The sequence below is a fragment of the Rhinolophus sinicus genome, chromosome 1 (genome assembly GCF_057876585.1).
Source record: "Rhinolophus sinicus isolate RSI-liver-muscle chromosome 1, RSI-T2T, whole genome shotgun sequence".
NCBI lineage: Eukaryota > Metazoa > Chordata > Mammalia > Chiroptera > Rhinolophidae > Rhinolophus > Rhinolophus sinicus.
This window is the reverse complement of record NC_142501.1, coordinates 2,387,789-2,412,910: the sequence shown is the minus strand read 5'-3', so window position 1 is coordinate 2,412,910 and position 25,122 is coordinate 2,387,789. Positions and strand designations below refer to the sequence as shown.

Genomic DNA, 25,122 nt, shown 5'->3' with positions numbered 1-25,122 from the left:
GAAGGTCACTCTTCTCCCTGTAAAGAGTTCTGACAAACGAAGGGTGACTGTGTCCCAAGTGCTGGCGTCCCTCCCTCGTGTGCACAGAGGGAGTCGTGGTGTCTGCCTGTCTCACTGACGACACCTGGGCCGTGCTTGTCCCCAGGCACCCCGGCCGCTGCAGGGAGCTGCTGCTGCTCTGCTTCCCCAGTTTTGTCATCGGCCGCTTCCTCCACGTGGATGTGGTCAGCTCCGAGGAGTCGCTGTTAGCCGCCCGAGAGCCCTTCTCCTGGAAGAAGTCGACAAGTCCCCCAGCACCGGCTCCCGCAAAAACGACCGTTGTCGTGACCACACAGAAAAGGTACTGCGAGCAGGAGAGGTGCCAGCCGCGTGGGGCAGGGGCCAGCCTCCCTTCATCATTGTGTCCGCGGAGCAGGGAGTGGGTGTGTTTTCACGAAACTCTTCCATCTGCTGTCCACTGAGGAGGATTGAGCGCAGGGTGGATGCGGTAGGTGGGCCTGCGACTCGCCAGGCCGCCACTACACTCCACCCAGCTGGTCTCAGGGCGACCCTGCCCCAGGCTCTCACCACCTCTGTGTTCCTGACAGCCCAGCCCATCTCCTGACATCGCGCATCCCACACAGGCGCCCAGAGGCACCGTCAGCGAGGGGTCAGTGAACCATGGCTGGCATGGCCTCCGGAGCTACGGACGGCACCTGAGTGTGGCTTGTTTGGGGCGGGAGGATTGGTGGGCGACCTGAAGCCCATTTGAAGAACGAAATTAAGAAAAGCAGCATTGTAGTCTGCTAGTGACACATGGCCGGGGACTTGGGGACCACTCAGACTTTAATTGGGTGTCGTCTCAGAATCCTCTGAAAAGCAGATCTTTTTAAGTTTAGTGCCCAAAAATCTGACCTGCGGGAACGTGAGGGTGTTTCAGGGCCTGTCCTGGACCTGTGCATGCTCAGCCTCAGGTGCTGTCACAGGTGGGCTCGCTTGGGGACTGCCCGGACCCACCAGGGACAGGCACTGCTTCTCTGGTACCAGAAATGCTGAGTGCCAGGTGCCATCGTGGGTGTCGTGGACGGTAACTTGCCAGCTGAAGGAGAGATCTGTTAGCAGAGTGTTATGTGGCTGTTGAGCTTTGGGTTGGACCGTTGTGTGAATTCTGGGAAGCTGTGTGACCTTGGACCAGTCTCCTCACCTCTCTGAGCCTTAGATTTGTGAGGTAATAGTCCCTCTGTCATGTGGTTATGAGTTCTCTGAAACATGCGTTTTCTGGCACAGGGGCAGCAGTAGTGATCAGTAAGTGACAACACTCATTGGTCACGGAAGGGCGGGTTCTGGGCTGGACCCGAGGGCCTGGGAACAGGAAGCTGCCGTGGCCTGCAGGCAGCGCAGAGGCCCAGACTGGGCCTGGTTACAGGCCCGTGTAAGAACCCCTGGCTGTCAGTTTCTTTCTGGTGATAATCAGGTTTAACTAGAGGGGTGAGGGAGACCCACGCCGCAGTATTTTAATGCCCTGGGCTGCTCTTGCCACTGAAATACTCCTAATTGACACTGTATGGGAGTGTCTCTGAAACAGCCATTTCCTGTCACCACGTCAGTGACCCAGAGTCCTGTCCCGGCTGGTTCAGACATCCTCCGACCCCAGCTTCTGCACCTGCCTGACCCCTGGCGCCGTCCATCGAGTGCCTCCTTGGCCCCACACATCCTGTTCTGTCCTTACCACCCCTCCCCCCACCAGAAGACAGTGTCCGTGTGAACACTCGGCCAGTGCCAAGGACCTGTCTGCACCGGGACCTGGTGGCTGGGCTCTGAGTGGACACGCTCTGCTCACTCAGCCTCCTGTGGCCGTGCGCTGAGGTGCCATTCGGGCCACTGACCTGACTGCCATCTGGCCCTTTCTCCTGCCAACTCAGTCAGCAGCACTTGGCTCTCACTGCATGCCCTCTGCCTCCCACACACACTTCACACGGGTGCTCGGATGCAGCCCGTGCGCAAACTCGCAGGGGCGGTGACAGCCCCCCAGGTGCTGCTGAGGCCCTGGGGCTCCCTGGGGCACTGCTGCCATAGAGCGGAGTAGGGGAACCCACATGTGCGGTGACTTCGTGGGAAAGGAAGCGGGGTGCACTCCCCCACTCTGTGCTCAGACGAAAGCGCGAGCTGAGTGACATGAGGGCAGGTACCTCACACTGGCGTCACTCACTTCAGGTTCAGCCTATAAAGGGACACCAAAGCAGCTCTGCTTTTTCCTGGTTTCTGTCTCCCACATGTTTCCTCTGCTGCGCACCATTTCTGCTGCCGTATCAGCCTTGCCCACAGCGGCTGTCATGGTCTCCCTGCTGCAGAACTTCCCGAGGGGACCTATAGGCCGAAGGCAGGACAGCGGGACCCGGGGTGCTCCTGCAGGCGTGTGGTTGTCCTCTGATGGGCATGTCCCCCTTGAAGGCATAGCAGTTAGAGTTTGGCTCATTGGGAGCTATCTGGTTCTAGCGCGTCCGGCCGTCCTCCTGTGGCAGGCAACCCCAAGTGAGCGGGCTGGTGAGAATGGCGGGGAGGAAGGCCCAGGGTTCAGACAGACGCTGGCAGACTGACCTGGGGCAGCAGCCCCTGCAGCCATCATTCTTGGTGACTGAATGAGCCTTGTCTTTGTAAACCAGGAAAGGCCATCTGAGTAAAAACGTCTTATGTAAAATGCTTGGCTGATTAAGAGTTGTTTTTAACTTGTGAATTTCCTTTTTTTTTTTTAAGGAACTCAAGACGACAACTTCCAAGTTTTCTTCCCCAGTATCCAATACCAGATAGACTTAAGAAATGTGTGGAACAGAAAATTGACATACTGACTTTCCAGCCGTTACTCGCTGAGGTAGGAGAAACGTCTGATGTGAAACACGGGCTTGTCACCACTCTTGCACTTTCTGGCAAAATCAGAAGAGCCTGTCTCAGGTACAGACCTCAGACTGGTTCCTTACCACAGGCCGCTGGGAGTGTCAGGGTGACCACACAGGGTCCGTGGCTGTGATCCTTCAGCGATACATGCGCGTGTGACTAACACAGCAGGCAGCCATGCTGCGCTGGGGCTTTGGGGCAGCAGTGGGAGGGTGCCCTGTAGCACCAGGCCAGCCTCCCTGGATCCGCAGCCCAGCCTGTGTCCAGCTTCCATTCACAGTGAGCTCTGAGCAGCTCAGCAGGGTCGGCGTCGGTGGGAAAGGCCTGCACTGTGCAGGCAGACGAGTGGCCAGGACAAGGCCGGGGCCGCCTTCACCTGGGCGGCCTCTCCCTGCCCTCCCTGCTCTGTGGTGGTTTCTCGGTTCTCGGGCTTATTTGCCACTTGTGGAGGAGGCCTTCTCTGAGCCTGTCTGCTAATCAGTATAAGTGGTGGCGGACCCCAGGAGAAGGGGTGGGATCCTGGAGGAGGCACGGGGTCTAAGGGTAGGGGCGGTGCTGACAGGCTGTGTGCACGTGTCACAGACGTGGGGGGCTGTTAGATTTGGCAGTTAGTGCCATTTTCCGTAGGGTTTGAAGGAGCAGGAGTGAGTGCCTGGACCTGCGCGCCCTTGAGCCTGTGTGTGGGCTGAGGGCTCAAACCAGCGGGGGGGGGGGGGGGAAGGCCTGGAAGGAAGCTGGGGTGCTGCCGAGTGACTGCCCTGAAACCAGAGGAGCACTCCCACTACGGCCCGGCTGGTGAGGGCAGTGGGGCGCTTGCTGTCGGCCGGGCCCCAGGGCAGGCGTGGGCAGCTCTGCATTGTCTGGGCGTGGGCATGGCCGCCTGAGGGAGTGGGGTGCACAGGGGTTGGAGGTCTGTGAAATCAGGAGCAGGGAGAGCCCTGCGTCCTTGGGATGGCTTCCTTCCGGGTTGCACCCACGCAGGTCACGGGCAGCTCTGAGACAGGAGCTGCCGCTGGGGCAGTGGGTTTACCAGGAGCCCGTGGGCTGGGAGGGGCCTTCCTCGGGATGCACACGAAGGGAGTGAAGTGATTCTGCCCGGCAGCTGAGGACATCGATGGTGCTCATCCAAACAGGGCTGTGTGTTAGAGGCTCCAGAGTCATCCTCCGTTAGAGTCTGATCAGCCCCCGACTGCCCGGAACCTGTGCGACGGGCGCTGTCCCTCCAGCCTTACTGTCCTGTGCCCCCCCCCCACGCTGATCTGCTTTCTGTCACATTAGTGTCCCTTTCTGGGATTATAGATCCGTGCAGCCATACGGTACCTACTCTTTCTTGGTGTGCCACCTTTCACTGGCGTAATTAATTTGAGACCACCTGTGCGGTGGGCGGGCTGGCGACCCCTGAAGATGTCCCTGCTTTATGCCGGGACCTGTGACTGTCTCCTTGCCCAGCAAAGGGGACTTGGCCGATGGGATGAGTCAGGGATGTTGTGATGGGGAGGTGACCCTGGGTCCTTGTGGGAAGGTGCCCACCAGGAGGCAGGAGGCGCAGTTCCCTTGCAGGCTTTGAAGGGGGAGGATGGTCACAAGCTGAGGCAAATGGGCGCTTCTGGAAGCCGCAGTGGGTGGAACGGGTTCTCCCTGGAGCCTCCAGAAGGAGCCAGGCCTGCCCACAGCTGGGTTTTAGCCCATTGAGCCTTCTCACCTCCAGAACTGTGAAATAGTCTGCATTTAACCCACTGACTCATCACAGCAGCAATAGGAAATCAGTGTAGTCTGTATTTTGTATCAACACTCCTGCCTTTTATTGCTGTGTAGCCAGCCCTTCTGCGAACATATCCGTTTGTCTCTCCGCTCCCCTGTAGATGCTAAATGAGAGCAGACGGACACAGAGAGACACCTACTGTGCGAGCCCATTTCTGCGTGCCCTCCTGGAGGAGCGTGCCCACTAGTAGTGGCAGAGTCTGGAGGGAGGAGGGAGTGGGGAGAAATGCCCACGGTTGGCTTGCTTTGGGGTGGCTGCCCCCTGGGGAGCACGGATGCGCGGAGGCTCGCTGTAAATCCATTGATCCCACGGAGCCCCAGGTTCTCCTCCTGCCGCTCGAGGACATCATGTGGTTTTTCTTTCTAGTCTGTTGATGTGGTCAGTAACATTGGTTGCTGTCCAGATGTTAAACCAGCCTGCCATCCCACTGGGCCGTGAGCCTGTTGGTCATGTGTGCACGTGTGTGTACACACACACAGTCGGCTTTGATCTGCTAAAGCCTGTGTTCAGGGACTGCTCTGTGGCTTCCTGTGCCCGTCTGGCTGATAACCAACAGAGTGCTGACCTCACAGGTGGTTGGGGAAGTGTTCCCGCCTTGGAACTGGACCAGCAGAGAAGTTTGTGGAGAATTGGCGTTGTTTCCTCCTTAGATTCCTGACGGAATTCACCAGTGAGGCATGGGAGTCTGTCGTTTTCTTCATGGAAAGATTTTAAATTAGGAATCCCATTTCTTGCATAGTGATAGGGCAACTCAGTTTCTGTCTTTTCATTGAGGTTTGGTGGGTTTTATCCTTAAAGGACTTTGTTCCATGTAGTTGTCCATTTGCATAAAGTTGTTGTAATATTGGTTATTTGCGTCTTTCTTTTTTCCTGATTAATCTAGCTGGATGTTTATAGATTTTTATTAATCTTGTCAAAGAACCAGCTTTTGGTTTTGCATATTTTTTTCTCTACTTTTCTGTTTTCTTTTTTTGTTGTTGATATTCACCGTGACCTTTTTTTTTTTTTTTTAAGATTTTATTGGGGAAGGAGAACAGGACTTTATTGGGGAACAGTGTGTACTTCCAGGCCTTTTTTTCCAAGTCAAGTTGTTGTCCTTTCAATCTTAGTTGTGGAGGGCGCAGCTCCGCTCCAGGTCCAGTTGACGTTTTCTAGTTGCAGGGGGCACAGCCCACCGTCCCTTGCGGGAGTCGAACCGGCAACCTTGTGGTTGAGAGGATGCACTCCAACCAACTGAGCCATCCGGGAGCTCAGCAGCAGCTCAGTTCAAGGTGCCGTGTTCAATCTTAGTTGCAGGGGGCGCCTACCATCCCTTGCGGGACTCGAGGAATTGAACTGGCAACCTTGTGGTTGAGAGCCCACTGGCCCATGTGGGAATCAAACCGGCAGCCTTCGGAGTTAGGAGCATGGAGCTCTAACCGCCTGAGCCACCGGCCAGCCCCCTTCACCATGATCTTTATTATTTTTTTTTTTCAGCTCACTTGGTTTCATTTTCTCTTTTTTCTACTTTTTCAAGGAGGAAGCTGAAGTCATTGATTTGAGATTTATGTTTTCTAACACAGATTTTTTAGTGCTACAAATTTCCTCTAAATACTCTTTGGCTGCATTCCACAAATTTAATTGTTGTGTTTATATTTTCATTTATTCAAAATATCTTGTAATTTTCCGTTTGATTTCTTAGTTGACCCATAGGTTATTTAAAAGTGTGTTCTTTCGTTTCCAAATATTTGGTAATTTCTCTGTTGATTTCTAATTCTGTTGTGGTCAGGAAACAGTTTGTACAACGGAAGACTTTCCCACTGGTTGGCATTTGTGTCGCGGTCCACAGTCCAGCCTGTTGGAGTCAGTCTTCCTCGTACGCTGGAGAAGGGTGTATGCGTCCTGCGCTCGTGGGCAGCTGTTCCACGGGGTCAGGTCGGGCCAGTCGATTGGCTTCTGTGTGCTTACTGATCTCTCTGCTTGCTGTGAAAGTGACTGGGAGGGAATCGAATTCTCTGCCTATCAACAGGATGTGTTCCTCTGCAGCTCTCGGTCTTTGCTTGGCGTGCTGAGGCTCTGCAGTTAGGAGCGTTTGCGGTTATTTAAGTGTCTGCGAACAGGAGTGGCCGTGACTTCCTCGGCGCTGGGATCTGCTGTGATAGCAGCTTCCGTGACTTGCTTTCCATGAGTGTTAGCCTGGTTATCACTTCCCATTCTTTTGCTTTGCACCTGCCTGTTTGTAGTTTTGTCTTTAAAGTGGGTTTCTTACAGGAAACATCTGATTGGGTTGTGCTTTTTTATCCATCTGACAGCCTCTGCCTTTTCATTGTGGGGTTCAGATAACTCACATTTTGTGTTGATCGATAGGATTTGGTTTAAATCTACCATCTTGCTATTTGTTTTTTATTTGTTCATTGTTTCCTTTGTCCTCTTTTTCTGCCTTTTTTAAGATTCCGCTTTTCATCTCCTTTCTGTGGCGTGTCTTGGCATCTTCTGTGGTGTGTAGCTGCCTCAGCGTTTCTGACAGGGCCATGCAGTGGAGCTGCCATGACAGAAGTGAGCGTACCTGCTCTCTGATGGGGGCCACTGGCCCCAGGTGGCCACCGAGGGCTGGAAGAGTGGCTAGCTCCCCTGGCGAGCTGTATCTTTGATGCGCTGTAATTGCCATTGACTTCAGCATATAGTAGCCACAGTTTTTAGAGCGCATGCCCTCAGCTCATCAGCTGCGGGACAAAAGGGGGTCACGGTGGTACCTTCTCATTTTCTTTCCTTGGCCTTTCTGCTAATGTCGTCGTCAAGTTTTGACTCGTACGTGTGTTTTGAACTCCATACTGCCTTTTACCACTGTTAACTTTGCATCGCCTGTGTGACTTAAAGGCGTTGTGGAAGCCCAGCTTACACGGAGCGCGTCGCTGTGTGCCTGGGGCTCTGCAGCCATTGGAGCCTCACCTCTGTCGCTGGGTCCTTCTCCTGCTGAAGGACTCGGACGGCATCTCCTGTGTGCTCCTGCGTGCGGTCCCTTCTTGCAGCCTTTGTTTCTGGAAAAGTCTCTAAGGCTGCTGCTCCCCATCTTCCACTGCCGTGTTTCTGATGAGACGTTTTCTTTCCTTCTTAGTCGGTGTTCTTTTGCACACGATGTGTATTTTCTCCTGTCTGCTTTTAAGATTGTCTCTAGTTTCAAGAAATTTAAAGTGTACGTTGGTATAGTTTTATTCACATTTTTGGGGATTCTTTGAGCCTCTTGGATATGTGGGCTGATTGTTTTCCTCAAACTTGGAGATTTTTTGGCCATTGTGTCTTCAAATACTCTTTCCACCTCCAACCCCACCCCCGATTCTTGATATACATATTTCTGCCACTCGAAATTGGCTCACAGCTCACTGAGCTTTGCTCGTTTTTCTCCAGTCTTGGATTTTTGGAGTTTCTATTGCTGTGTCTTCAAGTTCATTAATTTTTTCTTTCGCAGTGTTAATCCTATCCCATGTATTTTTATGTCAGATGTTGTAGTTATTTCTCAGGTTCACTTTGGGTCTCTTTTATCTTCTGTGTCTCAGTTAGGATGCTCAGCCTTTCCTCAGCTCACTGATTATGTGACAGTTACAACGACCGTTCTAAGGTCCTTGTGCACTAGCCGTGCCACAGGCTTGTTCCTGGGGACAGTAGGCTTTCTCCTCGTCACCTGCTGCGTTCATGCCGGACGTCTTGGTGGCTGCTGGGCACCCTGGACTTGACCTTGCTGGGTGGGAGTTGCATGTGTTTCTGTTCCTCAACTATTTTTGAGCTCAGTTCTGGGATGCAGCTGTTAGCTGGAAACATCTGGATACTTTTAAGCTTTAAAGCTTTTGTGGGGTGAGAACAGGGTAGCGCCAACTTTGGGGCTGATGCCCTTCTGAGCACGGCCCAAAGCGGCTTGGGGCTGGTGGGGCCACTGTCCTCAGCCCTGCCTGAGCGTGGGGAATTGTCCCCTTAAATCCGATGTTTCTCAGTGGGTGACAGTTTGCCCCCAGGAGACATTTTTGGTTGTCCTGGCTGGGGTGCTAGTACCATCTGCTGGGATGGTAGGGAGGCCAGGGATTTTGCTAAATACCCTCCAGTGTGTGCCCTGGATGGCCTCTCCCCGACAGCGGTCCAGCCCAGATGTGGGCAGTGCCGGGGCAGGGGAACCCTGCTCTGGACCCATCGATGGGCCTCCTGGCCTTTGGCTTCCACACCCAGGCACTGGCCGGGCTCAGCGGGGACCTCTCTGTGTTGCTCTGTCACCACCTCGGCCCCAGACTCCACCTCCCCACCACGGAGGTCCCACGGCTGCCGGCTTCTCTCCCTGTGCTGGGCTCTGGGAACCGTCTGGTCCCGTGGGGCCGTGGTGGGGCTCGCGTCCATGGCTTTCCCCATCTCTGGATCACTGTCCCGTGCAGCCCAGCAGTCAGTTTGCGGCCGTTATTTCATCTGTGCTGTTACCAGCTTGGGGCTACTCGTCCCTGCTTGTGGGTATACCTGACATGTGACCCCGCTCTCACTAACTTGCTGGGTTTTTTTCAGCTTTTGAACATGTCAAACTACAAGGAGAAGTTTTCGACTTTGCTCTGGCTTGAGGAGATTCATGCCGAAATAGAACTGAAAGAATATAACATGAGTGGGGTCACCTTGAAGAGAAACGGGGACCTACTGGTACTGGAGGTCCCTGGACTGGCTGAGAGCCGGCCCTCTCTGTATGCAGGTGGGTCGCTCGCGTTCCTGTCTTGCGAGTGGCTTAGCAGACACTGGGCCACTCAGTTGGGGAGGGGTTTTAACCGGCAGCACTGCGACCACACTACCGAATTGTTTGCTGCGGGTTAAAATGTCACTTAGAACTTTGTCAGCAGCGTGAGCACACCCCACAGCTCCTGTCACACGACGTCATTTCTAAGCAGTCGGCCCCCATAATGTTTATTTTCATCCACTTTGTTCACAGTGTGGCACCACTGTACGTGGTTCTGTGGTTTTACATGTGCTCATGTGTTTCTAACTAGGTGACAAACTGATCTTAAAGACTCAGGAGTACAACGGACATGTCATCGAGTACGTCGGCTACGTGACTGAGGTGAGCGGCTGCCCTAAGCTCTGAACGTTGGTTGGACCAGCCCAGAGAGCCGTCTGAGAGGGAGGCTTCCGTCACAGCCGGGGGGAGCAGGGTCTCCTTGGGCCAACGCTGACGGTATTTTGGAACATTTGAGGATAAGTGAATATTTAAGTAAGTGTGACATATAAAGAGAACTGAATATCTAAAGAAATCCTGCCATTTTCAACCCTGTCCAGCATGTTACCCTCTCGGCACCTCTCAGGTAGTTGTGATGTTTGTGTTTGCCCAGAAGGGCTGGGCCCCGAGGGAGAATGCCCACTGATGACCACTCTCAGCCTCGGTGTTCATGCTGGCAGGGAGGTACGTCAGCCAGCTCGGTGGTGTACCAACCTGCTCGCCTGACAGAGCAGAAGGTGTGTTTCTGAGACTGGTGGGCAGCTCTCAGAATTGCCACTCAGGTGGGCAGGCCCTGCTTAGGGGTCAGATGATGTAGTTTGCAGCCAAATCATCAAAAGTGGGTCACGAGAACGTGGCTTCCAGCAAACGAGAGGTAACCCTTCACCTCTGCTAGATGCCACCGTGGCCTCCTCCCCACACAAAAGTGTGCCATCCTTGTGCCTGCTTGGCCACACCTGCCGTGAGCTCCAGAGTCACAGGACGCAAGTCCCCCACTTGAAGAGGGTGCCGTCTGAGGGCCAATCCCATCTGTCTGCAGACAGTGCCAGCGCACGGCCTTCTCTCTGTACTTGAACTTGTGGGAGCTTGCTCCTGCCAGACACCCAGCTCTGCAGAAAGCGACTCACCCCCAAATGTGGGCTGTCCAAAGTCCTGCCACTTGGCAGGCTGCCCACAGGTCCCAGGCACTCTCCTCGCTACACTGATAGCCCATAACCATGGACTGAATGGAGAAGCCACCCTCTGCTGGGTACCCAGCATGAGGATGAGGGCTGGGAAGGACAGGGTAAAGGCCACAGCCCTCACGGGGGCACTCAGTTGTGAAGTCACTGCTAGGACGCACTGGGGGAGCAGCTGGCCCTTGGTGCCCGCCAGCTGGCCCCCCCAGCTCCCTCAGTGGCATGGCAGTGTGGCACGCGGCCCTCCCTACCGCCACCACTGCAGGGCAGCAGTCACTCAGCCTGAACCAAAAGATGCAACAACCTCGCCAACTCTGACCCACTTGTGTGTGGAGCCAGCAGTGTGAGGAGGCCACATAGCCGGGGGTCATCTTGCTTCCAAAGGGCCACCCGCTGTGCCTCCAGGGTCCCTGTGACCAGAACTGCAGAAGAAGCGCCTGAGATCTGGCCCCAGGCCCTTCCTGACCCTCATGTGGCTGGAGGAGAGCCAGCACTTGCGATGACAGGTCCGGAGCTGAAGCTGTGACCTCACTGTGGGGGAGAGTGGGAGGGGCATGGTGGTCGGAGGCCTCAGGGGAGCCCCACAGATGGCGTGGCTGGCAGAGGAGACAGAATCGGAGTGAGCCTGAGCCGTTATTCCATCAACGTGGACTTGCTTTCTGCGTGATAGGTGGCCCCGTGCACTCACCCTGACACCAGGTGGTGGGGACATTCCCGGATGGGGCCACTCTGCTGCTGGCAAGTTGTGCACTTACCAGGGATGGTGGTGCTGGGAGTCATGGGGACGGAAAGCTTCTGAGGCCAAGCCCAGCGCTGGCCAGGATGTGACCACCCTGGCCTCATCCACGAGGGGCCTCTGTGTCTGCCGGGAGCATGTGCCTGGGAGCAGACTCATTCCCTCCCTTCCCGCTCTGTTTATCTCACTAAGCAGTTTTCGTTTCTGAATGGCCTGCTCCATTAACACTGCCCTGTCGTTTTCATGTGATCTTAGGCTAATTTTTCTTTGTCTTGCCGTTATGTGTAGTGTTATACACCAGTGAGTTTCTGTAAATGATGGTGTCAGTGTGTGAGGTCCCGGGGCCTTGATCTGCTGAGGGCTGTTTGTGCTGATGCTCGTTTTTGGCGAGTTCACTTCCCACGTCTTGGCGGTGATCTTTGATTACGATTGGATCCATTTTCGTTCATCCTGCTCTCTGGGAGACTTGGGCGGATGGATGCTGGGCTTGCTTTCTCTTCAAGGGGATTTGTTCGCCTCTCCTGAGAGCAGGCACACTCCTGCCGGGAGTTCTTGCTAACCGCACATTGTCACAGGCCCAGTGGCCTTAGTCTGGAGCGGTTGTCGCAGCTCCTGCCCTGGCGGTTCCGGCCCGGGTCGCCTGTGCAGTCTGGGGCCCTGACTTGGTCAGAGCTCCTCCTCACCATGAAGGGCCTCCTCCCTGTTCCCTCCCAAGTCCCTCAGAAATGCCTCTCCTTCCTGCTTGTCCGGAACCATTTTGTGCAGGACCTAGCTTTGGCTGGAGGGAGGTCCTGGAGTGGCCTTTGGATGTGGAGCCAAGGTGTGCAGAACCCTGTGGAGACCGGCCAGTGAGGAGGGGCTCGGCACCTGTGGGTGGGCTCCCTGGAGCAGCACGATGACTTAACCCTTTCTGATTATTGTTACGTGTGTGTGTGTGTGTGTGAGGCACCAGGTGTCAGCTCAGAGCTGTAGAACGAATGTTTCATGGTGTGCCACTAGATACAGACAGAAGATTGTCCCAAGAAATCGAATCTTAAGTATGGAAATCAAACTGTTTCTTTTATAGATTCATGAAGAAGATGTAACTCTTAAACTTAATCCAGAATTTGAACAAGCGTATAACTTTGAACCTTTGGATGTGGAATTTACGTATAACAGGTAATGCTTTTAACGACTTCCTGCAAATGTGTATTGGTTCTCACTCCCTGGCTGTTGACCCCTTTCACCCCAGTGGTGCAGGAAGGAGGGGCTAGTGGAGTGTCCCTGCTGAAGGGCGGGTGGGCTCCCCACACCACGGCCCCCGCTTCGTGTGCCTCAGGACTATAGCTCGTGAGAGGACAGGTTTTCAGATACAGATTTGCAGACATTTGCACACCTGTTCCTTTTGGGACCTTGGTTCGTGGTACGTTGTGACCATCACCCTCCTTATGTCATGAGCTGCAGTGACCCTGCCTCCCAGCCATCCCCTCCCCTTCTCCACTGTTGACTGGGATTCTGTGTTTATCTGTCCCTTACTTTTTTAAAAAAAAATGTGTGTGTGTGTGTGTGTTTGTTTCACAGACACACAGAGAGGAAAAATGAATTGTTTTGAACTTGCGTCTAGTTCCTAGGATGTTGTTACTAAGACGACTCCTGTCGTGTCGGGACAGTTGCGAGCCCCCTCGGCACCCATTCTCCTATTGGTGGCCATGGCACTGTCGCCTATTTCGGTGCGTGCTTGGCACTGCCCTGAGCGCCCTTGGGCCTCCTCGTGCGTGAAGCCACGTATGTCCTCGGCCATGCACTGCGGTAGAACCGTGATTTGGGTACGGTGATGTCCACCATGGCCTCGTGGTGGCATTTGTCACTGCCGGCCGGCATCAGCGTCTGTCACAGCCAGGTGATCCCCACCCCCCTGAAGCCTGGTGTGCTGAGTGAGTAACGGTGCTGTGCGCCCGCCTGGTGGGGTGCGCCAGCGCCTGCTTCCCGCCCCCCCTGCCCCGCTGCTGCCCCCTGCCGCGTCTCCATGCTTGTTGGCCATAAAATGTCTTTGTGAAGTGCTTGCTCGTGTCTTTTATTGAATAACTTGATCTTTATTATTTTAGTCTTTTCTCTGTTCTTTATGGTAGACTCCTCTTAGGTATGTGTTATACACGACTTCTCTAGGCTCATTACTTTAAAGCACCTTTTGAGTAACAGAAGGTGCTAATTTTCAGACAGTGGCGTTTATCTTTTTCTTTGCTGTCAGTGCTTTTTGTGCTTTGTGTACGAAATCTTTGGGTGTCTGGGCTGCAGCCAGACAGGTGACCTGAGGGAGAAAGCCTGTGGGTAAAAGGAGGACATAGGTGGGACTTTTTAATGCTGTTGGGCTGTGCAAGCAGTGGGGGTGGGGGTGGGGGTGGGGGTGGGGGGGTGGGAGGGGAGACCAATAGGGAGAGGTGGGTGAGCCCCAAAGACTACACTCATTTTGTTTGCTCCTTGGATGAGAGAAGGGTGCTGAGTCCGTCAGAAGTGGACTGGCTGTGGCCTGGGGTCCTGAGCGGGGGGGGGGGGGGGGGGTGCGGGGGGGGGGTCCAGGTGCAGTGTTCATGGAAATGTGAAGCCCGGCTATGGGCGAGAGGCCTGCCGGCTGCATTTGTGACCCATGAAAGTTTTTAAAGCATTTGCATTAAGTTCCCCTGGCAGTGCAATGGCAGGGTCCTGTGGTAGGAAGGAGGACTCTTGTTGAGATGCTGCTCAGCTGCTTTCCAAAGTGCTCGTGCCGTTGGCATCCAGCAGTGGCTGAGACCCAGGTGTCCTGATGTCCTGACGGGTATACAGGGGGCTTGGCTGGGTTTGCTGATGGCCGGTGCTGCTCAGAAGCTCAGTGCCGTGTGTGTGTGTGTGTGTGTGTGTGTGTGTGTGTGTGTGTGTATGTCCCCCTCCCTGTTCTCATTTTCTCTCTCTCTCTCTGTCTCGTCCCTCTCCACCCCGTCACCCCACCCCACCCCACCCTACCCCAGCTTTGGCTGTGCTGCAGTGCCCTGTTGAAGTGCCCATCGAGTTTGGGTCCGTTTGTTAATTGCTTGTTTAACTGAGTCTGCAGACTGTGTAATTCTCAATACAAGCCTTCTGTCAGGTATGTTTTCTGCAAATATTTTCTCAGATTGTGGCTTGTGTTTTCACTATTTTTAATAATGCCTTTTGAAGAGCACAAATTCTTAATTTTAATGGAGTTCAGTGTGTCAAGTTTTTTCCTTTCATGACTCATGCTTTTGGTGACACATTTAAGAAATCTGCCAAGCTCAAGATCACAAAGACTCTCTGTGGTTTTGTCTAGAAATTTTGCAGCTTTAACTTTTACATTTGATCTGCGATCAGTTTTGAGTTAATTTTTGCAAATGGTGCAAGGTATGGATAGAACCTAACCTGGGGCGTGGCTGTGCTGTTGGCCCAGCACCGCGGGTAGAAAGCCTGTCCCTCCCACTGCCTTTTGCCTTTACCCCTTGTCTGTGTGGATCTGTCTGTCAAACCTCATTCTGTGCCATCAGTACATGCGTCTGTCCTTACGATTCCTCTTGAAACCAGAGGTCAGGCCCGCTCTCCCCTGTGCACGTGCGCCTGCTCGAGGCCGCGGCTGTTCAGTGGGGTCTTAGAACCGGGCTGTCCTTTCCCACAGAGCCTGCTGAGGTTGGGCTGGTGCTGCTCTGCATCCTCAGGCCTGTCGTGGGAGAACTGAGATCTCACTGTCGGGTCTTCCGGCCCTGAAGTGGTGTCTCCTTAGGTCCTTTCGTCTCTTAGGCAGAGTTTTGTGCTTGTCTCTGAGCGGCTTTTGCATCTCTTATGTCAAATTTGTCCCTGATTCTTTAAAAAAAAAATTTACTGCTGTTATAAACAGTAATTTTAGCTTAAATTTCCAGTTGCTTGTAGGTAGTATTGTATATTAATCTTGTATCCTGCAAGCTTGCTAGACTCAATATTTCTAGTAGCTTTTTGTGGGTTCCGTAGCATTTTCTCTCCATGGACGCGTGTGTTCAATAAATACAGTTCTCCTTTGTTCTCTGGGTGCGTCTTGTCTGTTTTCCTTGCCTTGCTGCGCTGGCGGACCCGGAGAACAGTGTCCCAGAAGCGTGAGGCTTGGTGTCCCTGTTCTGTCCCTGCAGGCAGGCTCAGTATGTCCGGCCCCACTGGCAGCTGAGGAGATGCCCCCTAGCCAGCTGGCCGAGCGTTTTCACTGAGCAGTGGACACGGGATTTGTCCGCGTTTCCTGTCTGTCTGCTGAGATGGTCGTGTGGTTTTCTCTGTTAGTCTGTCCTGATAGTCGGTGACATGAATTGGAATAAGCCCCCTTGGCTGTGATGTCATCACCATTTGTACGTTGCTAGATCTGATCTGCTAAAATCGTACTAATGTTTGCATCTGTGTTCCTGAGGTGCATTGCACTTAGTTAGTGAAGTGTCTTTTTCTGATTTGGGCATCAAGGTAAGCTGGCCTCATGGCAGGAGGGACAGTGTCACCTCCTCGTCCTGTCTGCAGAACGGGTGTTCTCCCTTAAATGTTCGGCAGAATTCGCCAGTAACACCTTCTAGGTCTGGAATTTTCTCTGTGGGAAGCTTTCTGACTATAAATCCAGGCCCTTCACCAGATAAAGAACCAATCACTTACCTGTTTCCTGTCGGGTGAGCTCTGGTACTGTGTGTGTGTCCTTCAGGGAGTGTGTGTACTTCACTTCATCTATTTGCATAAAATGGTTCATAACATCCCCTTATTCTTTTACCATTTGTGGGATGCATGTCAAGGTCACCCCTCTCTCCTGAGATTGCTCATCTGTGTCTTTTCTCTTCCGCCCTCGTCAGTCTGGCTAGAGGTTTGTCAGTTTTATTGATCTTATCAGAGGATCAACTTTTGGCTTCATTGGCGTTCTCTAGTGTTTTCTGTTTCACTGCCTTTCGCTCTGACCTTTGTTATTTCCTTTCTTATGCTGCTCTGGGCTCCATTTGCTCTTCTTTTTCTAGTTCTGACGGAGGAAGTGGAGGTCAGTGATTTGAGGCCTTTCTTCTGTTTGTGACTGAGGTGTTTGGTGCCGGCTGGGGTTCTCCTCCTGAGGGACATGCCCTCAAGCCTGTAGCCGGTCTCCTGTTGGCCAACTTTCAGGTGCCCACCTTCCTGCTGTTAACAGACGGTGAAGCAGCAAACGTGCTCAGCATCTTTGTACAATGGTGTTAAAATGGTAATGGGCCAGAATCTCCTCTCGAGTAGTTTGTTTTCTACATAGAGTCGGGCTGCCCGGAGCCTCATGCTGGGGACCCTCAGGTAAGGCTCCCTGCGGGGTGGGTGGGCTGTGTCACCAGGTCCTGTGGTACCGTCTGCCCTGCACCCTGTCACCCAGGTGAGAAACGGTCAGCTGGTCCTTCAGGTGCCCAGGTCTGAACTTTCCAGAAAGGTGGGTGTGGCCAGGCTCTGAGGCACTATGAATCAGCTCTGTTGCCTTTGCGTGTTTGAGGCCACGTACTCCTTGTGGGACAGACGTTGTTCTTCATTTGTGCTTTGGCACTTTGGTCATGTTATTTCATCGAAGATGGAGTGTTTTTCCCATTTTCTATTCTTTTTGTGGTGTTAAAACATAAGACCGCCGACCCACAGTGGGGTTGCTGTGCTGAGCCCCACGTCACCAAACCAAGACCTCATTTAATTACAGCGCCAGCTCTCCCAGGACAGAGTCTGAACCAGTCACGCAGGAAGCCAGGAATCGCGGCACCAGCACTAGGGAGGGCCATCGGCCATCTGCCTGTTAGGCCCCTGCATGTCACATCCCCTAAAGGAAGTGACCTGCCCCAGCCAGCCCGCTGCTGTGTCCAGGAGAGCTTCCCTGCCCCCTCCCTCCTGGCTGTAAAGGTCTCTCCTGAGCCGCTTCTCGGAGCTCCTGCTTGTCTGCCTGCGACACTGGATGCTGCCCGATGCGAGTCAGGTTTTGTTCACAGAAACTCTTGAAGTTTTTAATATGACTCAGTTTCTTTTAACAGTCGTTTTCAGTGAATTTTAAGAGAACGATTTTTTATCGTGACAATTTCTTTCCTATTGATGCAGTGGCATTAGTGTTTCCCTAACGCTCCATACGCTGTTTTCATATTTTTTCTCTTAGTCCACTTTATACATTAAAACAGAAATATGCCAGGAAGGAAAGAGTCCTGTCCTCATGTGATATTAGACCTTTTCTGTGAAACGCCAGCATCGTCTCGTACGTACAGATGCAGACTGCGAAGCATGAGGCGCCCCTCTGCCAGGGCGATGGCACCTGTGAGAGCCTGAGGGGGCCCTGACTCGATGGTTTTTCCTAAGTATTTTGTCAAGGTCACATTAGCATATAATCAGATTTCCGAGCCCATACTTGCCTTAACATTTCTAAACTGCAGCTGAGTTACTTCCCATTGTTTTCTCTCTTGCAGGACCACGAGCAGACGGTGTCACTTTGCACTTGAACAAGTCATCCACTTAGGTGTAAAAGGTATGGTTGCTGTACCATTTGTGTAATGCTTCCCAGGCTATTTGTATAAGCTTCATGTGGAACTTTTATGTAAAACAGTTTCCTCTATCATTAAAACTGTGTGATAGCCAGTGTTTTTCTTGTTGGAAAGTTTCTGTGATTTCTTTCTATTTCAGCTATGTAAAAATAGCATTCGTAATATTGGAAATACAATCATCACATTCTGTTTTTCCCTTCTTAATAGAATTCAGTTTTGTGCTCATAGGTAGACAAATAATTAGTGGCCTGTTGTCTCCAACAGCATGCAGTGGTGGCAGAAGCTGTGACTGAGAAGCAGTCTGCAGGGCCGGGAGGAGGGGCACAGACAGGTGGACGACTTCATGGTTGTCCGGAGGCAAACATTCTCGTTGCCTCTGTCTTTTTAAAGCTTTTCAATAATAATCTACCTTGTCACCTTTTCTTGTTTTCAAAGTGTTGTTTCCAGAAGAAGTAATTTTACAGTCTCCCCAAGTGATGGGCAGTTGGAACTATGCACAAGCCACCAAACACACTGGACAGTCTGCCACTAAGGTACTGACTTGATGACTTAGATGGATCTAAATCAATACTAGATGAATTCACAAACTGACTAGAGTATTAGAGGAGTGTAGTTCACACATAACCCAAATCACAGAATGAAACTAAAATACAAGGTTGGACAAGTAAGTTTGTGAACTTGTTGCAAAGATGTTGCTAACCTTTTTTGCTATCAGAGGGATTATTCATTATGAATTTATACCAACTGCACAAATGGTTAACCAAATTTACTATTTGGAAGTGCTGAAAAGGCTACATGAAAAAGTTAGACGATCTGAACTTTTCGCCAACAATTCATGGCTCTTGCATCACGACAATGCACCAGTTCACACCGCACTGTCTGTGTGGAGTTTCTAGCCAGGAAACAAATAACTGTATTGGAACACCTTCCCTACTCACCTGATCTGGCCCCCCAGTGACTTCTTTCTTTACCCGAAGATAAAGGAAATATTGAAAGGAAGACATTTGGATGACATTCAGGACATCAAGGGTAATATGATGCCAGCTCTGAAAGCTGTTCCAAAAATAGAGTTCCAGAATTGCTCTGGAGGGTGGACTAGGCGCTGGGGTTGGTGCATGGCTTCCGAAGGGGAGTACTTACAAGGTGGCCGTAATGGTAGTCAGCAGTAAGGTGTGTAGTACTTTTTCTAGGATGAGTTCGCAAACGTAATTGTCTGACGTCGTATTCATAAGATAGATTATGAGTTCCTACTTTTATTCTGAAAGTATATGGTTTTATGTCCATTCAGACAGGCACATTTATGTGATAATATATGCTTAGAAAATGTCTGGAAGGATACACACCCAGCAAGCTGTTAACATCTTTGTGAATGTTGCAAAGATACTTTATTTTTTACTTATATAGTCCAGTCGCCTTAAATAGTAACATAGTGCCTGTTACGTGCCATGTATTGTCCTAGGTTCCCCATATATTTTCATGAGTGAAATAGAAGTGGCTATGTCTATCACTGTGTTTCCAGGAATGATGACCCTCAGTGCCATGGTGGAGCTTGTGACCTGTCATTCAGTACTATTGCAATTTGCTTTATTGAGCATGTTTTACATTTATAATAAAAACAGATATTTAAATTATATCTAATATTTAGAAACCCTTTTACCATTTTATAGCCCCTCTTCAAAAACGCAAAAGTAATGGTTTTAGAATGCTTACGCAATCGTAGAACATTCTATAAAGGAAACAGCAAAAGGTTTTCATTTAAATCACCAGCTGTGTGCTTCATATCTGATCTGTTTTCTGAAAATAGAGGTTTTCATTGGACACAGATACGGTGTCATCTGCAAAGTTCCCTTCATCCCCCATTTCCTGGCTCATCCCACTGCCTGGTTCCCAGGGAGGGTCTGTGAAGCTGGTACTGGGTGTGAGGTGGTGGGTGTTGCTGTTTAGGTGGATCACACTCCAGATTGGCTGAATCTTAATATTTTTAAATGCAGAACATTTTCTTTTTATGGATTGACTCGGTTGCAGATAAACTCAAGGGCATTCCATACATTAACCAAGATGGAATCACAGGGTCTGGATTTACCTCCCACCTTAAATAATGAGAAAACTGACAATACATGAAACAACAGTTTCATGAGCAGCAGATATCATAGGACAGTGATTCCTGAGAGAGGGAACAAATGAGGTGACCTCTGTTGTTGCCCCAGCTTATAGCCTTCAGAGAGTCTGTGGACCAGGGAGCAGAAGGGGGACACTGGTGGTCTCCTGAGACGAAGAAACTATACTTGGCAGTGCAGGAAAGATGGGTGGAGTTCACAGGCAGAGTCCTGGGTTCTGCAAAGGCCCCCACCATGAGTTCTCAGCTGAGGACTCATCACAGCACACTTCTGAGGGGGAGACTCAAGTCTAGGACAGAACCCCTGGAGAGCAGAGGGGAACCCTATGTTCCCACAGCATGGGAAATGGTTGTTCCCACAGCCCAGCAGGTTGAGTTTTCATAGGCTATTGCCTGAGGAGTGGGGAGAGTGTGTCCCTAGAGTGCAGGCCGCTCCTCCAGACTGACAAGTTGGGAGAGCAAGCCTCAAAAGGATCGACTCTCTCTAAGCAATGTAGCCATACCCCAAAACAAAGGTCAAGCCTAGTTATCAGAGATAAAAACATCTAGCACCCACCAAGGTGTAAAACTCACAGTGTCTGATATCTAATCCAAAAATAAACTGAGAAACACAATCCATAATAAGAAATTTCAGTCAATTAAAATCAAGCCCCCAAAATAGCAGTTGTAGAATTAGACATGGACATTAACAGAACAGTTATAACTATATTCCATGTGCTCGAGAAGGGAGAGGTACTGTGAGCACGTTCAGAGGAGACACAAAAGATGTGAAAGACACTAATTTATCTTCTAGAGATGACAAATTGAATGTCTAAGATGAAAAACAGATCAAATAGGATGAATAACAGACTAGATACTGTAGTGGAAAAGATTAGTGAGCTTGAAGACAGTGATAGAAACTATACAAAACAATTAAAATCTTTTTAAAAAACTAAAATTGCTCTAAAGAAGTCCAGTTTTTAAAAACGCCATTGAACTGTGGGAAAACTGAGCAGCCTCATGTGCATGCAATTGGACTCCCAGAGGGGAGTGGGGGAAATCAGCAAAACAATGAGTGGAAATTTTTCCTAATTTAATGAAAACTATAAACCTACATATCCAGGAAGCTCAACAGATCCTAAGTACAAGAAACATGAAGAAAACTACAGCAAGACATATGTTAATTAAATTCCTGAAAGTCACTAAAAACAAAACAACAACAACAACAAAAACAAATCTTAAAAATAGAGAAAGTCTCATCTAAAGAAGAACCAGAATAAGAACTACAGCAGATTTCTCATTGCTAGCAGTGGAATACTTTACAGAGCTGAAAGGAAAAAAACTGTCAACCTAGAATTCTGCGCCCAGTAAACACTTTACAAACAATCAAGATGAAATAAAAATGTCTTCAGACATACAAAAGCTGAAATAAAAGAATGAGACAAGAGCCAGACCCACACTACTAGAAATAATAGCCCTTTAGGCATAAGAAAATTATCCCAGATGGAAATGAGGATCAAAGTAATGAAAGGACGAGAAATGATAAATATGTGGATAAATTTGAAGAATTTTTTTCTTATTTTTAAAACAATCTCTTTAAAAGATAATTGACTTTTTAAAAAGAAGTAAACCCTGTCGTGTGTACATGGGTGCACTTCAGGACATTATGCTGGTGAAGTAAGCCAGTCACAGAAGACAAGTACTGCGTCATCCCTCGCGTATGACACACACATCGTCAGACTCCTAGGATCAGAGAGCAGAGTGCTGGTGGCCGGGGACAGCAGGGATGCAGAGCTATGATCATGGGCGTAAGGTCCCAGCTACACAGGAGGAAGAAGCACCAGAAGTGGGCTGGACAGCCTGTCCCCACTGCTGACACTGCTGTGTTGTGCACTGAAGAATGTTTGACACCTCTTACAAGCACGATAACATTTTCAAAATAATTTTGTAAAAGGTAATTGACTTTTTAAAGCTGGAATAATAACATATTGTGAGTTTGTGCCATACGTATGCAGTAATAGCACAAGAAATCAGTAGTATGAAGATCTCTGGAAAAATCCCCAAATATGTGGAAACTGAAAACACGAATAACCCACATATCAAAGAAGAAATCCGTAGGAAAATTAGAAAGTGCTTTCACCAGAAACAAAAGTGCAACATATCAAAAATTGTACGATGCTGCTGAAGCACTCTTTAAGGACAAATTTATAGCACTAAATGCCTAAAGTAAAAAAATAAAAATAAAGGGCTTCAAACCAATGGCCTCATCTTCCTCAGAAAACTAGCAAAAGAAGAACAAGTGAAGCCCAAACTAAGCAAAGAGAAAACAACATTGGAGTAAAGTCGGTGAAGTAGAAACCATAGAGAAATCAGTGGACCCCGAGCTGGTTCTTTGAGAAGATCAGTAAAACGGCTGAGCCTGAAGCCAAGACTGACCAAGGGATGAAAAGTGAAAAGCGAATCACAGTATCAGAGCAGAGAGGTGGCGTCACCAGTTACAGGTATTTAGAGATACGGGAGTGTTGTTGTGATGGTCTGCCTTACGTGTCAGCTCGGGCCACAGGCGCCCAGATATTTGGTAACTTGTCGTTTCTAGGCGTGTCTGGACTGGTGGGCCGAGGGCCCCCCCCAGTGTGGGAGGCCCTGAACAGAACCACCAGCTAGTGCGGGGCCTCTGCCTTTGGACTCGTGGGTCTCCAGGTCTCTGAGACCCCATCTGGGCTTCTTGGCCTCCATAGTTCATTACGCTGCGTGAAAGACGTCGGGCCAAAAAGAAGTGATGGTGGGGAGCTTTGGGCATGGTAGGCACGTTCACCTCTCCGATTGTAGGGATTGTTTCACGGGTACATGCGTGTGTCAGAACTTGTCAGGTTCCACACTAGGTGTGCACGACTTAGCGTATGTCAGTTGTGCTCTGCAAATGCATACAGTAGTGGGAGGGACTGAAATTCAGCGCTCAGTAATGGGAGAGTTGACAACAACTCCATCGGTCCAGGACAGATTCAGCTGGTGATCACACACACGTACACACGTGTGTACACGCACACACACACACCCAGTTCTTGAGCAGGATCTTGGACACATAGTTGACAGAAGCAGCAGAGGCACCTGGCGTTCCCTGGAAGGTGTGTGAGGTTCTTACACCTTAGGGTGGAGTTCTCACCTGGAGAGGGTTCTGCTGGGGGGTCCCCAGGGGCTCAAGCACCCCTGGACTTGCCCACAGGCTCTGCGAGTGAGCAGGAGGAAATATACACTGAGTCAAATAAAACGTATTATAATCCTGTGTTTTGGTGTCACCATCAAAAATAATAAATTTAATAAATATATTTTTAAAGGTAATTCAAAAAAGAAACAGACCTTAACAGCTTTTTATCAGCTATCTGTTTTTTCATTATGTTTTAAAGGGGACACGATCTGTGACCCATGCAAAGAACTGTTCAGTAAATAAAGCCAGTATTACATTGTCAGATGTATGCATTTACTCTTTAAGCTAGGCCTGTGTAAACAAAGCGTTTTTTGTTTTTTTTTAACCCTTTTTTTTTTTTTTTTTCCTGGTTATTTCTAGAATAGGAAAGCTGTAAAGGACCAAACTAAGCCTGCCACCCAGGCGAGGCAGGTGTGTGCCCAGGACGGGCCAGGACCGGTGGCCTTTGCTACAGGAACGAGTCAGCTGGGTGCGTATCGTGGGGGCTTACATGGGACCGCTGCTGGAAGGCACGCCTGAAATTGGGCTCCTTGAGAAGCTGGTTCTCCTGTGCAAGTGAAACGGGCGAGGGACGCATGTGGTCTGTGGCAGTTGTGTGACCAGAAAGATGAATGAAGGTTCTTGTCATGACGGGAGACTTGAGGTTTAGGTCAAAAGACGTAGGACTGGCCATTCCTGTTGACCTTTTCCAAGGTGGTGTCTCCAGCGTCTCAGGTGGTGGCTGCCTGTGTGCAGTGGGGGGGGGCCCAGCGGCCTGTCTGCTCTCGGGATGCAGATCTTCCTGGCTCTGCCTGATGGAGCTCAGACAGGCCATGGGCAACGACCTCCGGCCGCTGCCGGTGTGTTTTAGCTGCTGCGAGTTGTCCACCTCTGCCTGACGCTGCCCCCACTTCTGATACAGCCGGTGGAATTCCGAGCCCAGAGGCAGGGAAGAAGGAGTTTTTCAACCCGGCGCTCAATGAAAACCAGAAGCTGGCCGTTAGAAGAGTCCTGAGTGGCGACTGCCGCCCGCTTCCGTACATTCTTTTCGGACCTCCTGGAACTGGGAAGACAGTGACAATAATAGAGGCAGTTTTACAGGTGACAACGACAGGGCAGCACTGTTCGTTCACAGTGAACTTGGCTCTGCTGTGTGTCCCTGGTGTCAGGTTTAAACTGTAGAATCAGAAAGTTGGGAAGGGCTTGAAAGATCCAGGAGTTTCTGTGTTGTTTACGTGACTAGGATTTTCAAAGCCTGTTTCATAGGTTCAGAGTGTCCTAGACTAGTGAACTGTTCAGTCACCTCGCGGGGCCTGACTGCCGCTGAGAAGGTCCCTTCCGGCACCTGCACGGCCGCTCTGCTGACTCCAGTGTCTCCTCTGCTCACAGCTGAGTGTGCACTGGTGTCATGTTTGTGCATCGCTCAGGATTCACGTTAGCACACGTGCGGCGGGCCCGGGAGGCGGCTTTGGGTCTTGGAGAGCGTAGAGCCCCGCACCTTCTGTCTCGCCCTGTGGGCATGTGTCCTCGGGGCATGTGGGGGGTGGGCATGAGCCCAGGTGGCTGGGTCCCCACAGTGAGCCCGGGAGTCTGCGCTCGCGGCTAACGTGTCACCCTTTATCTCCTGTGCCCTGGATGTAGGTGTACCACGCCCTGCCGGACAGTCGGGTCCTGGTGTGTGCGCCCTCCAACAGCGCCACGGACCTGGTGTGTCTGCGGCTGCACGAGAGCGGGGCGCTGCGGCCGGGTACCATGGTCCGCGTCAACGCCACCTGCAGGTTCGAGGAGGTGAGTGTCCATGGCGGCCACCGAGAAGCTGCCCTCCTGTCCCCTGGGCCCCACTCATCAAGTGAGAGTTTCATTCCCCAGCGGCAGTCACTCTGCCTCCTCCAGGAATCGGCGCCCTCGGCTTCACTGAGTGCAAACGCTCCTTGTATTCGGTCCCCAAACGTGTTGTCTCTTTCAGGGTTTGCGTGTTGGTTTGTTGCAAGCACCCCTGTAGGAAAATGAGAAGTTCCTGGTTTGCTTACAGAAGGGATTTGCTATGCAAGAGCAGTTCTGCCTGAGAAACCTATAAAGTGGTTTGGGGGAAGGGTCTGCAGG

At 51.0% G+C, this 25,122-nt stretch overlaps 1 protein-coding gene across 1 annotated transcript in view; it reads left to right on the top strand.

The window, feature by feature from the left end:
* MOV10L1 (Mov10 like RNA helicase 1) overlaps nt 1-25,122 on the top strand; it is a 51,794-nt gene that overhangs the window by 15,034 nt on the left and 11,638 nt on the right. The window contains exons 9-18 of the mRNA XM_074326627.2: nt 146-340; nt 2,734-2,848; nt 9,152-9,329; nt 9,622-9,692; nt 12,328-12,419; nt 17,666-17,724; nt 18,176-18,273; nt 23,401-23,509; nt 23,942-24,120; nt 24,661-24,807. Of these exons, the coding sequence (XP_074182728.2) occupies nt 146-340; nt 2,734-2,848; nt 9,152-9,329; nt 9,622-9,692; nt 12,328-12,419; nt 17,666-17,724; nt 18,176-18,273; nt 23,401-23,509; nt 23,942-24,120; nt 24,661-24,807 (1,243 nt within the window). The remainder of the gene's footprint in view (nt 1-145; nt 341-2,733; nt 2,849-9,151; nt 9,330-9,621; nt 9,693-12,327; nt 12,420-17,665; nt 17,725-18,175; nt 18,274-23,400; nt 23,510-23,941; nt 24,121-24,660; nt 24,808-25,122) is intronic.